The sequence below is a fragment of the Heptranchias perlo genome, chromosome 45 (genome assembly GCF_035084215.1).
Source record: "Heptranchias perlo isolate sHepPer1 chromosome 45, sHepPer1.hap1, whole genome shotgun sequence".
Taxonomy (NCBI): domain Eukaryota; kingdom Metazoa; phylum Chordata; class Chondrichthyes; order Hexanchiformes; family Hexanchidae; genus Heptranchias; species Heptranchias perlo.
The window spans coordinates 578,237-591,937 of record NC_090369.1 but is presented as its reverse complement, the minus strand read 5'-3'; the positions used below and the strand labels follow the sequence as shown (position 1 = coordinate 591,937).

At 54.7% G+C, this 13,701-nt stretch overlaps 1 protein-coding gene across 3 annotated transcripts in view; it reads right to left on the bottom strand.

Moving 5' to 3' along the window:
• Positions 1-13,701, bottom strand: part of l1cama (L1 cell adhesion molecule, paralog a) — a 226,415-nt gene that overhangs the window by 120,261 nt on the left and 92,453 nt on the right. For 2 of the 3 annotated variants that reach the window (XM_067976133.1, XM_067976135.1), the window contains exon 2: positions 332-550. In XM_067976133.1, coding sequence (XP_067832234.1) covers positions 332-425 — 94 coding nt within the window. In that variant the 5' untranslated portion in view covers positions 426-550. Of the gene's footprint in view, positions 1-331; positions 551-10,447; positions 10,494-13,701 lie in introns of those variants that run through there. The other variant, XM_067976134.1, reaches the window with a different exon arrangement.

Below are 13,701 nucleotides of genomic sequence, written 5' to 3'. Positions count from 1 at the left end.
GCGCTGGCTCGGCCGATTCCAGCAGGGTTGTGCTGATGTAACCAGCGGAAAGTTGACCCCGACTTCTTTCTTTCTTTGAAAGGTAACCTTCCGACTCGAGCTATTACATAATGGATTGCGAGATGAACATCTGACTGTTGTGAGGCGCGAGTTACCCCCTCCCACAGGTTAGAAACGGCTGAGCAGGCAGCAGATCAGGTCCAGGAGAGTACTGTGAACATCAAGTCTCTCGTCCGTTTGGTGGGATTGCTGGTTCTTCCGACCACCCAATCACCCCCCTCCCCACCCCACTACTCCATCCGACACCCAACATAAAATCAAGAGGACTCACATTCAAGTGGAATTCTGATGGGTTCACATTCTCGGCACAGATTCAGCAACAGAGGCAGGAACAGCAGCAGGAAAGCTTTTTTATTCCCAGTCATTTTTCCCAATCAGCTGACTGACATTACATCCAGAGAACTCCTGTTGATAAGGGGGAGGGGAGTTGTGTTTGAAACAAACTGCAGCCTCTCCAAATGTCACGCGATCAACCCCAAGTCTTCAGAGCCTACAACGAAAGGGAACAAAAAAAATAATCGGTGCCAGTGTTAATGAAAAACTCATCTACATCACACAGTGCCTTATCGCAGCTCCGCAGCCTCCTAAACCACTCCCACACTCGGCTCCAATCCCCTGAGGAAGAGGAGATGTGAAAATGAGCAAGTACTGGGACAGGACCGGTGGAAACATCCTCAGTTGCACACGCACAGAAAGCAACGGGGAGGGAACACACAAAAAAATGGATTCGCATCTTTAGTAAAAGAACGGTGCCAATGCTCCTTATTATTCAGACGCTAAATCCTGTGGAACTGAGTCCTCCGACCAGTGTGCATCATCGGCTGTCCCTGTACAAGATAACCTGCCGTGTTCAGTACCAGGAATGACTGTAAAGCAGAGTTAGAGTCAATCAAATCGTCTAGCATTTCTGAATTCAGAGCATTCTCTCTCTTTTCTCTGACACTCCCAGTGCAGTTCTGAGGGAGTGTAGCACCATCACAGGGGCTGTCTTTAGGTTGAAACGATAAACCGAGGCGTGGTTGGGGTGCTACGATTGGCCTTAGCACCCCTGGGCTGGGCTCTCGACCCATTCTGGAAATTTCACGTGTGTAGATGACTAGTGAGGATAGGATTGGGCTCAGCTGTTCGGACAATCTACTGTCACTCACCATCTAAGTTCACCCATAAAGAACGGGCCCTTGGGTGAGGTGCCGGAGGCCAGTTGGTGCTGTCAGGGGAAAAAAATAATTATTTTAACCAAAAGGGTTAGATTTAAGAATCTACGCACATTAGGAAGGGAAGTTGTTCTGGGAGGGTGGGAGTGGGGGCGGAGGAATCGGCCATGGTTTGGGTATCAGTGTGCTTGCGAGTGTCTCTTCATTGATTCGCACGGGAATTGGAAAGAGTAGAGATTTTATTGGAAGGGGAGAACGCGGGGTGGGTCCCTGATCGAGATGATCACGCACAGACTCTAGAAGCAGCACCCTGAATGGGCCAAATGGCCTTTTCTCACTCGAAACTCTCATATTTCACAAACCTCCGGAAAGGTTAGAGATTAGAAAATGTGGTAAGTGTAGCAGGCTTGGCAGGAACAGGAGACTTTGGAGCTATGGTTTCCCAAAGCTCTCCACCACTGGGGGTTTTCCTCGCCTCATGTCTAGGTCTCTTGTAGACTAATGGATAGAGATTGATTAGTAATCAATCTCTAATCATTAGTAATGATTAGTCAACAAATCCATTATTATTGTATCATGCGACTACCAGTATGGTAGTAGGAGAACTAGATGGACCATGGTCTTTTTGGGTCAAGCAATTCCTATGCTCCTAAATAAAATCCCCACAGAATAGTGGGCACAGATTTCCAGAGTTTATTCAGGATCAGCTGGCATCTTTAAATAGGAGCTGGATGGATATCTGTTCAGAGGGGTGTTGAGGGTTAGAGAGATACCAACAGACCTGCTCGAGTTTTCCCCAGGAAAGGTGGTGGAAGGAAATTAGTAGGCCAGTAATTATCAGTGATATTAGCAGACAAACATTTGCTGCATCAGTATGACATTCCTCTGCCCAGTACCTGAACACAGCCATTAAACCCTTCGACAGCACCTCCCAAGCCCACTACCTCCACTACCTAGAAGGACAAGGGCAGCAGGCGCAAGGGAACACCATCACCTGCACATTCCCCTCCAAGTCACACACCATCCCGACTTGGACATATACCAACCGTTCCTTCATCGTCGCTGGGTCAAAATCCTGGAACTCCCTTCCTAACAGCACTGTGGGAGAACCTTCACCACACGGACTGCAGCGGTTCAAGAAGGCGGCTCACCACCACCTTCTCAAGGGGCAACTAAGGATGGGGAATAAATGTCGGCTTTGCCAGAGATGCCTATATCCCAAGAATGAAGGTTTAAAAATCCAGCAATCTCTAATAGAGTAGTCGGACATGAACTCTAGGTGGAGCAGGTTTGATGGGCAGAACGTACTTTTTTGCATTACGTGATTTTGTTACTGGACAGGGGTCACCCCACTGCCCCGCCTTACTATCAGTGCACAGGGATTTGGAAGTATAACGTTACCAATGCTTCACTGCCCTGAGCCTTCCAATACTATGCAAACCCTTTCCAAACAGCACTACTAAAATATTCATCAGTTCTGAAAACACCAGGCTCCTTTCCAATTAATGGCCCGGGGTGAAATTACAAGGGTTGGCTCCAAGGAAAAAGCAACAAACAAACAGGAGGAGGCCATTCAGCCCCTCGAGCCCTGCTCTGCCATTCAATAGGGACATCGGAACATAGGAACAGGAGTAGGCCATTCAGCCCCTCGTGCCTGCTCCGCCATTTGATAAGATCATGGCTGATCTGTGATCTAACTCCATATACCTGCCTTTGGCCCATATCCCTTAATACCTTTGGTTGCCAAAAAGCTATCTATCTCAGATTTAAATTTAGCAATTGAGCTAGTATCAATTGCTGTTTGCGGAAGAGAGTTCCAAACTTCTACCACCCTTTGTGTGTAGAAATGTTTTCCAATCTCACTCCTGAAAGGTCTGGCTCTAATTTTTAGACTGTGCCCCCTACTCCTAGAATCCCCAACCAGCGGAAATAGTTTCTCTCTATCCACCCTATCTGTTCCCCTTAATATCTTATAAACTTCGATCAGATCACCAACCTTCTAAACTCTAGAGAATACAACCCCAATTTGTGTAATCTCTCATCGTAACTTAACCCTTGAAGTCCGGGTATCATTCTCGTAAACCTACGCTGCACTCCCTCCAAGGTCAATATGTCCTTCTGAAGGTGCGGTGCCCAGAACTGCTCACAGTACTCCAGGTGCGGTCCAACCAGGGTTTTGTATAGCTGCAGCATAACTTCTGCCCCCTTGTACTCCAGTCCTCTAGATATAAAGGCCAATATTCCATTAGCCTTATTGATGATTTTCTGCACCTGTTCATGACACTTCAATGATCTATGTACCTGAACCCCTAGGTCCCTTTGGACATCCACTGCTTTTAACTTTTTACCATTTAGAAAGTACCCTGTTCTATCCTTTTTTGGCCCAAAGTGGATGACCTCACATTTGCCTACATTGAATTCCATTTGCCACAGTTTTGCCCATTCACACTGCTTACAATGCCACCAATCTTTGTGTCATTGGAGTTAGGTCACAGATCAGCCGTGATCTTATTGAATGGTGGAGAAGGCTCAAGGGCCTGAATGGCCTACTCCTGTTCCTATCTTCCTATGTTCCATTTACCCACCGTTGCTCCATATCCCTTACCCAACAAAAATCAATCGATCTCAGTCTTGAACAGAGGAACTAGCGTGAACTGCATTCACGTCCGTCGACTTATTCCCTCTCTTCCCTTTAACATCTCTTTGTCTTGAGGGGAAGTCCCCGGTGCTTGGTTAGGACTTTGATGCATAACCCCCAATCTCATTCCCCGCTGTTCTGGTATCTAGAATGGATTTGATGCTGACACAATCCGGCATTGTTAGAGGTGGAGGGTGGGAGATGGGGGTTTGAGGGAAAGGCAGGGACTATGGTACAGAAGCAAGAACCATTGCTGGGATTGTGACTGCATTGATGTAGTCTGTCAAGTGACAGCGTACAGTGATAGAACATGAATTACAGCCATGAACTCACCCCCCTCTCCTACCACTGATCTCAGACAGCAAGACGTAAAGGTGACTTATCCCAACGAGCTGTCCATAGATATTTCAGCTGAGTTAACCAGCAGCCATGTTTGACCAGTACCATCCCATCGTCCTACTCAAATTATACCTGGTACTGCTGGTCATTGGACCAGAAATCTGTGGATACTCAGGGACAATTGGAGCGTTCAAGATTGAGGTCAATAGGTTTTTGTTATGTTGGGTATCAAGGGATATGGATCTAAGGAGGGCAAATGGAGTTGAGGTACAGATCAGCCATGATCTAATTGAATGGCTGAGCAGGAATGGCTGGCCGGCCTCTACCTGTACCTATATCCATGTATGTCATGTGACTCTCCTATCTCAACAGATGCCCTACAAACGGAGAAACTAAACCTATGGATAAACCAGACAGGGCTCCTGCTCCCGATCGCTATCCGAGACTCCTGCTCCCGATTCCCATCGAGTGACTCCTGCTGGAAATGTGTGCACCTGGATTTCAGGTGAGGATAGAATCGGGCTCAACTGTGGTGCCTCCCACAGTTGAATATCCTGCTGATATTGACTGTCCGGGCTCACACACAGGGGTGAGGTACCGGAGGACAGGAAGAACCTGGCAACAGTCAGTGCCTTTGGGAAGTGGAGGAAGAACTGAGAAACAAAACATGAAAGGAGCATTGTGGCCGGGTGCAGCTTGGGGCAAGTCTTCAAATGGATAAAGCAGCCACATTGCCCCACTATTCAAACACAACAGTTGCCAATTCCCCGGGAGCACTCCAGCAGCATAACAGCGCCTAAATCAAAATTTTAAAAAGGCTGTGTAATTGTTGTGTTTGTTCACACGATGCATCTCTTGTGGATGATTGAGTTCGAGGGGGTGACACGTATGTGTGAAACGGTAGGAGAGACTCGATCGTTAGCAAGAACCCAGTCATTCCTCACTCCTGATATTAGAGGCTCATCCCAACCCCAGTCTATCCAGAGACAAGGACCCCCAAACCAAAAAGCAGCTTCAACACGCGGGGTACAAAATCCCCACAGGCAAACACACACAGACACACAATACAGCCACGTGTGTGCACACAAACACGCAGGCACAATACAGACACACGTGTGCACACAAACATGCAGGCACAATACAGACACACGTGTGCACACAAACACACAGGCCCAATAGCCACGTGTATACACAAACACAAACGCACAATAAACACGTGTACATGAACATACACAGGCACACAATACAGACACACACATGCATGCAAACACAGGCATAATACAGACACGTGTATACACAAACACACATGCACAATACAGACACACACGTGTACACGAACACATACACATGCACAATACAGACACGTGTACATGAACACACACACACACACACAGGCACAATACGGACACACGAATACGTACACCGATTGATGGGGTAACAAATATCTTTATCCGGAAGCCCAGGCACACTACTGGAATGTTTGCTTTCATGAAGTGGTCCCCAGTTTTTATTCCTGTTCCGTTTTATAAAACTGGGAGGTTGCTGCAGGGAAAAGCTTACTGCCGCTGCATTAGACAATAAGTGTTCCCATCTGTCTCCAGCTGAATCAAGTCCAGGACCCCGTCCGTCACATGCATGTCCTCTGAATCCAGCTGGCATGGGACAGGACTGAAAGAATTCCTGTTCTTGCCTCTGCTTCTTTGGGTTTCACTGAATCCGAATGCTCTTGAAATCGGGTGATTCAAGCACAGGTCGAAGAAGATTAGACCTAAATATGCAGGATTGGAGCTACCAGAGGCCAGCGGATTAACAGCTTCTTGACAAAACTAATTGTCCCATCTATCTTTCCCCCACCCCAGGTCCAATATACTGAGGGTGAAAGGGCAGCGGGGACAGTGACACGAGTTACTGCGAGGAGCAGGTGTTGTGATGTGACACCAATCTACGTTTATTATAGCAGCCTTGACAGAATCTCATTCAGCGGGACATTCGCTGTCTGATCAAGGAGGTAGAGTGAGAGCTGCGGTCGTTATCAGTGACGCTACCTCCCCTCGTTCTCAGCCCCTGAACAAATGTCCACAGAGCTGCTTCACAATAGGAGAATCCCACATAACTCAATCAAACCTCTTACAAACAAAAAGGGGGAAGAAAACAGTTTGAAAAATATATTATAAATATAGGTGATGGGCTAAGAAGGGAGAGAGAGCCAAAAAGAGAGAAAGAAAGAAAGACAGAAAGCAAGGAGAGAGAGTGCCGTGGGATCATTTACACTCGCCAGAGTGGGCGACAGGGACTCGTTTTAATGTCTCATCCGAAAGACGGCACATCCGCAAAATCAGCACTCCCCCAGCATTGCCCCTTCGGCAGTGCAGGATTCCCTCAGTACTGCCCCTCCGATAGTTCAGCGCTCCTCAGTACTGCCCCTTTGATAGTGCAGCAATCCCTCAGTACTGCCCCTTCGACAGTGCAGCGCGCCCTCAGTACTGACCCTCCGGCAGAGCAAGACTCCCTCAGTACTGCCCCTTCGACAGTGCAGCGCTCCCTCAGTACTGCCCCTTTGATAGTGCAGCGCGCTCCTTCAGTACTGCCCCTTCGACAGTGCAGCGCTCCCTCAGTACTGCCCCTTTGATAGTGCAGCGCGCTCCTTCAGTACTGCCCCTTCGACAGTGCAGCGCTCCCTCAGTACTGCCCCTTTGATAGTGCAGCGCGCTCCTTCAGTACTGACCCTCCGACAGTGCGGCGCTCCCTCAGCACTGAACATCACCACCATGAGTGTCAGCCTGGATTAAGTGCTCAAGCCTCTGGAGTGGGATTTAAACCCACGCTTTTGTGACTGGAAGAGAGAATGCTACCCACTGAGCCATGGCCGACACTGTGGAAGCAAGGAGGATGGGGAGGAGTGTGTGGGGCAGTGAACTGGTTACACACAGTGAAGGAAAAATGCAATCTAAATAATAATTCCATTCACACTACTTATGTTTCTCAGGAGCGGTAATGTCAGGTGCTGGTTTGTTTTTTGACAGTTTCAGGCCTTTCCATCTTGACATGTAATCTCTGAGGGCCTCGGCCAGTTGCGGACAGCTGGTGCTTTTAAATATTTGAAGGAGCCGTCAGACTTGATCCGTCCCCTAAATGGGCAAGCAGTCAGTGAAGTAACAAGCCGCTCTTTCACACTGTGAAAATCCTCACTACTTTACATCGGATAAACTGCAGCACGAACACTGCAGAGCTTTTCCAAGTGGGTCACTCATCACCCCCTGGGAATGAGGTAGAGGGGAGCTGACAATTTCAGGCTGCACTTAGCTGCTAAAAGTGGCTGTGTACATCTGAGGTATGTCTTGGAAGTATACTCATTTCTATTTTACAAGCACATTTCACACAGTACTGAAGTACAGAGGGCGGCGTCGAGTGTGAAGAGCATCCCAGCCAAGCCAGTGGCTGTCTTCAACCAACACCCACACACTCACAATCTGCAGCAGGAGTTACTGGACAGTGATCAGACGCATCAACTAAAGACCGATTTCTCCTCTCCCTAGCCCAGCAACACTGGCCTGAGATCATTTTAGTACTACACTGTGTCTTTATGCCATGGGAGGATGATTACAAGTTCTGACATCACGTGGCACCTCGCAATGGAAAACGTACAAAATATTCACAATGGTTTATTTTCCTCATGTCACATGCTCCAGTACATTAGTAGGACTTGCACTAACACCCTGAAATAGGTGGGAGACAGGGCAGTGAGTGTCATAGCTGCCATTGTACTGCTTGATATTACTCTACACGAAGGCACCAGGTGTAGCTCCACGAAAGAGCAAGGAACAAAGATTCAACTTCAAAATCTAGGCTCCCAGTGCAGTACAGAGGGACACTGCCCTGTCGGAGGGTCAGTACTGAGGGAGCGCCGCACTGTCGGAGGGTCAGTACTGAGGGAGCGCCGCACTGTCGGAGGGTCAGTACTGAGGGAGCGCCGCACTGTCGGAGGGTCAGTACTGAGGGAGCGCCGCACTGTCGGAGGGTCAGTACTGAGGGAGCGCCGCACTGTCGGAGGGTCAGTACTGAGGGAGCGCCGCACTGTCGGAGGGTCAGTACTGAGGGAGCGCCGCACTGTCGGAGGGTCAGTACTGAGGGAGCGCCGCACTGTCGGAGGGGCAGTACTGAGGGAGCGCCACACTGTCGGAGGGGCAGTACTGAGGGAGCGCCGCACTGTCGGAGGGGCAGTACTGAGGGAGCGCCGCACTGTCGGAGGGGCAGTACTGAGGGAGTGCTGCACTGTCGGAGGGGCAGTACTGAGGGAGCGCTGCACTGTCAGAGGGGCAGTACTGAGGGAGTGCTGCACTGTCGGAGGGGCAGTACTGAGGGAGCGCTGCACTGTCGGAGGGGCCGTCTTTCGGATGTGACGCTAAACAAGGCCCCGTCTGCCCTCTCAGGTTGACGTAAAAGATCCCATGGCACTATTTCAAAGATCAACCAATCACTAAAACAGATTATCACTGCGTAATATTTATACGGCACCTTTCATAACTTCAGGATGTCCCAAAGTGCTTTATAGCCAATTAAGTACTTTTTGAAGTGTAGTTACTGTTGTAACGTAGGAAACGCTGCAGTCAATTTGTGCACAGCAAGATCCCACAAACAGCAATGTGATAATGACCAGATGATCTGTTTTTTTAGTGATGTTGGTTGAGGGATAAATATTGGCCTGGACACCGGGAAGAACTCTCCCCTGCTCTTCTTCCAATAGTGGCCGTGGGATCTTTTACACCCACCTGAGAGGGCAGACGGGGCCTCGGTTTAACGTCACATCCGAAAGATAGCACCTCCCACAGTGCAGCACTCCCTCAGTTCTGTACTGGCAGTATTGGCCTGGATTATGGGCTCCAGTCTCTGGAGTGGGGCTCAAACCCACAACCTTCTGACTCAGAGGCGAGAGTGATACCCAATTGAGCCATGACTAACACCTCATAATCCAACACCTTCAGCAGGGAAGGACAGAGAGAGAGAGCGCGAGCATTGGTGACAGCATAAAACAGCACTACATAACTCATTCACCGACTAAGTAATTAGGGTTTGGAAAACTAGGAAAGGCAACATCTCCCAGCAGATTTTATACTGCAGCAGATCCAGAAAAGGAACTGGGATTCCTCCGACACAGCAGGAACCAGAGGACAGTGATGTGTTTAAAATCACAGGCTGATGAATTATGCAGCCTCCACTCTGCACTCAAGTCTCTGACAGGCACCGGCAGTGTCCGAACGGCCAATTAATTACAAGCATGTTCAACGGTAATGTAATTTCCTTACTCATCAATAAGCATTTTCATAATGGGGCCAGAGCAGGGCCCAGCTCCCAACAGACTGAACTCAAAACAACCCCAGCCTCTATCTTAACTCAAGCACTGGGAAGTCTCAAAGCTGATCATCTTAGAATGATAGCAGGACACAGCACAGAAGGAGGCCATTCAGCCCATCATGCCTGTGCCAGCTCTTTGAAAGATCTGTCCAATTAGTCCCACTCCCCTGCTCTTCCCTGATAGTCCTGTAATTTTTTTTGTTTTCAAGTATTTATCTAATTCCCTTTTGAAATTTTCTAATGAATCTGCTTCCGCCGCCCTTTCAGGCAGTGAATTCCAGATCATCACAACTCGCTGCGTAAAAAAAATTCTCATCTCTGCTCTGGTTCTTTTACCAATTACCTCAAATCTGTGTCCTCTGGTTACCGACCCTCCTGCCAGTGCAAACGGTTTTCCCCGGCTACTCTATCAAAACCCCTCATAATTTTGCATGCCTCTATTAAATCTCCCCTTAACCTTCTCTGCTCTAAGGAGAACAACCCCAGCTTCTACAGACTCTCCACATCATTGAAGTCCTGCATCCCTGGTACCATTCTAATAAATCTCCGCTGCACCCTTTCTACGGCCTTGACATCCTTCCAGAATGTGGTGCCCAGAATTGGACACAATATTCTAGCTAGAGCCTAACCAGTGTTTTATAAAGGTTCAGCATAACTGTAAAGGTTTAACAAACTAAGGTTCCCCCCAACCCCCTATCTCAGGTTCAATCTTTACTCCTACACAGTATAATGATCCTTTCTTCCCATTCTTTCTCCCTCCTCTCCTGATTAGTCACTGTTCTATCCAGTGCCTGTGCCTCCACAACAAGGCCTGGAAAGAACTCAGGGTTCGGGAAGACCCAACACATCTGTTTAATTCGTCAAAGTGAAAAGTCACACTAACCAACTGACTGAAAATGCATACACCTTGCATTAGAGGTCTCTCACAGTCCGAACTCGCTCCAGCTCCAGCTCCAGCGGTCCGTGTGAGACAGGGGCTGTTTGGAGATTAGAACTATGTTGGCACGTTCTCCTAGTTTGTGTTTGAGGACCCCCTGAAAGTTGCACAATTTCTCAGAAATGAGCCACTCTTCTGCTACATTCAGGAAATGCAGCAGCATAAGAATGTGTGCAGGGGGATGGGGAGTGGGAGGAAAAGGAGGAGAGGGAGGAAGGGGGGGGAGAGGGAGGAGAGCGGAGGAGGAGAGCGGTGGGGGGAGGAGAGCGGAGGAGGAGGAGGAGGAGAGGGCAAGGGGGGGAGGAGGAGGAGAGGGCGGGGGGGAGGAGGAGGAGAGGGCGGGGGGGAGAGAAGGAGCGGGCGGGGGGGAGAAGGAGCGGGCGGGGGGGAGAAGGAGCGGGCGGGGGGGAGAAGGAGCGGGCGGGGGGGAGAAGGAGCGGGCGGGGGGGAGAAGGAGCGGGCGGAGGGGAGAAGGAGCGGGCGGGGGGGAGAAGGAGCTGGCGGGGGGGGAGAAGGAGCGGGCGGGGGGGAGAAGGAGCGGGCGGGGGGGAGAAGGAGCGGGCGGGGGGGAGAAGGAGCGGGCGGGGGGGGAGAAGGAGCGGGCGGGGGGGAGAAGGAGCGGGCGGGGGGGAGAAGGAACGGGCGGGGGGGGAGAAGGAGCTGGCGGGGGGGGAGAAGGAGCGGGCGGGGGGGAGAAGGAGCGGGCGGGGGGGAGAAGGAGCGGGCGGGGGGGGAGAAGGAGCGGGCGGGGGGGAGAAGGAGCGGGCGGGGGGGAGAAGGAGCGGGCGGGGGGGAGAAGGAGCGGGCGGGGGGGAGAAGGAGCGGGCGGGGGGGAGAAGGAGCGGGCGGGGGGGAGAAGGAGCGGGCGGGGGGGGAGAAGGAGCGGGCGGGGGGGAGAAGGAGCGGGCGGGGGGGAGAAGGAGCGGGCGGGGGGGAGAAGGAGCGGGCGGGGGGGAGAAGGAGCGGGCGGGGGGGAGAAGGAGCGGGCGGGGGGGAGAAGGAGCGGGCGGGGGGGAGAAGGAGCGGGCGGGGGGGAGAAGGAGCGGGCGGGGGGGAGAAGGAGCGGGCGGGGGGGAGAAGGAGCGGGCGGGGGGGAGAAGGAGCGGGCGGGGGGGAGAAGGAGCGGGCGGGGGGGAGAAGGAGCGGGCGGGGGGGAGAAGGAGCGGGCGGGGGGGAGAAGGAGCGGGCGGGGGGGAGAAGGAGCGGGCGGGGGGGAGAAGGAGCGGGCGGGGGGGAGAAGGAGCGGGCGGGGGGGAGAAGGAGCGGGCGGGGGGGAGAAGGAGCGGGCGGGGGGGAGAAGGAGCGGGCGGGGGGGAGAAGGAGCGGGCGGGGGGGAGAAGGAGCGGGCGGGGGGGAGAAGGAGCGGGCGGGGGGGAGAAGGAGCGGGCGGGGGGGAGAAGGAGCGGGCGGGGGGGAGAAGGAGCGGGCGGGGGGGAGAAGGAGCGGGCGGGGGGGAGAAGGAGCGGGCGGGGGGGAGAAGGAGCGGGCGGGGGGGAGAAGGAGCGGGCGGGGGGGAGAAGGAGCGGGCGGGGGGGAGAAGGAGCGGGCGGGGGGGAGAAGGAGCGGGCGGGGGGGAGAAGGAGCGGGCGGGGGGGAGAAGGAGCGGGCGGGGGGGGAGAAGGAGCGGGCGGGGGGGAGAAGGAGCGGGCGGGGGGGGAGAAGGAGCGGGCGGGGGGGGAGAAGGAGCGGGCGGGGGGGGAGAAGGAGCGGGCGGGGGGGGAGAAGGAGCGGGCGGGGGGGGAGAAGGAGCGGGCGGGGGGGAGAAGGAGCGGGCGGGGGGGAGAAGGAGCGGGCGGGGGGGAGAAGGAGCGGGCGGGGGGGAGAAGGAGCGGGCGGGGGGGAGAAGGAGCGGGCGGGGGGGAGAAGGAGCGGGCGGGGGGGAGAAGGAGCGGGCGGGGGGGAGAAGGAGCGGGCGGGGGGGAGAAGGAGCGGGCGGGGGGGAGAAGGAGCGGGCGGGGGGGAGAAGGAGCGGGCGGGGGGGAGAAGGAGCGGGCGGGGGGGAGAAGGAGCGGGCGGGGGGGAGAAGGAGCGGGCGGGGGGGAGAAGGAGCGGGCGGGGGGGAGAAGGAGCGGGCGGGGGGGAGAAGGAGCGGGCGGGGGGGAGAAGGAGCGGGCGGGGGGGAGAAGGAGCGGGCGGGGGGGAGAAGGAGCGGGCGGGGGGGAGAAGGAGCGGGCGGGGGGGAGAAGGAGCGGGCGGGGGGGAGAAGGAGCGGGCGGGGGGGAGAAGGAGCGGGCGGGGGGGAGAAGGAGCGGGCGGGGGGGGAGAAGGAGCGGGCGGGGGGGGAGATGGAGCGGGCGGGGGGGAGATGGAGCGGGCGGGGGGGAGATGGAGCGGGGAGGAAGGTGGGGAGGTGGAAGGGTGGAAGAGAGGGGAGGGGGTGGAAGTGGGGAAAGTCACACTAACCAACTGACTGAAAATACATACACCTTGCATTAGAGGTCTCTCACAGTCCGAACTCGCTCCAGCTCCAGCTCCAGCGGTCCGTGTGAGACAGGGGCTGTTGGAGATTAGAACTATGTTGGCATGTTTTCCTAGTTTGTGTTTGAGGACCCCCTGAAAGTTGCACAATTTCTCAGAAATGAGCCACTCTTCTGGCTACATTCAGGAAATGCAGCAGCATAAGAATGTGTGCAGGGGGATGGGGAGAGGGAGAGAGGGAGGAAGAGGAGGAGAGCGGGGGGGGAGCGCGGAGGGGGCAGGAGGAGCGCGGAGGGGGCAGGAGGAGCGCGGAGGGGGCAGGAGGAGCGCGGAGGGGGCAGGTGGAGCGCGGAGGGGGCAGGTGGAGCGCGGAGGGGGCAGGAGGAGCGCGGAGGGGGCAGGAGGAGCGCGGAGGGGGCAGGAGGAGCGCGGAGGGGGCAGGAGGAGCGCGCAGGGGGCAGGAGGAGCGCGCAGGGGGCAGGAGGAGCGCGGAGGGGGCAGGAGGAGCGCGGAGGGGGCAGGAGGAGCGCGCAGGGGGCAGGAGGAGCGCGCAGGGGGCAGGAGGAGCGCGCAGGGGGCAGGAGGAGCGCGCAGGGGGCAGGAGGAGCGCGCAGGGGGCAGGAGGAGCGCGCAGGGGGCAGGAGGAGCGCGCAGGGGGCAGGAGGAGCGCGCAGGGGGCAGGAGGAGCGCGGAGGGGGCAGGAGGAGCGCGGAGGGGGCAGGAGGAGCGCGGAGGGGGCAGGAGGAGCGCGGAGGGGGCAGAAGGAGCGGGGAGGGGGAGCAGGAGAAGGGAGGGGGAGCAGG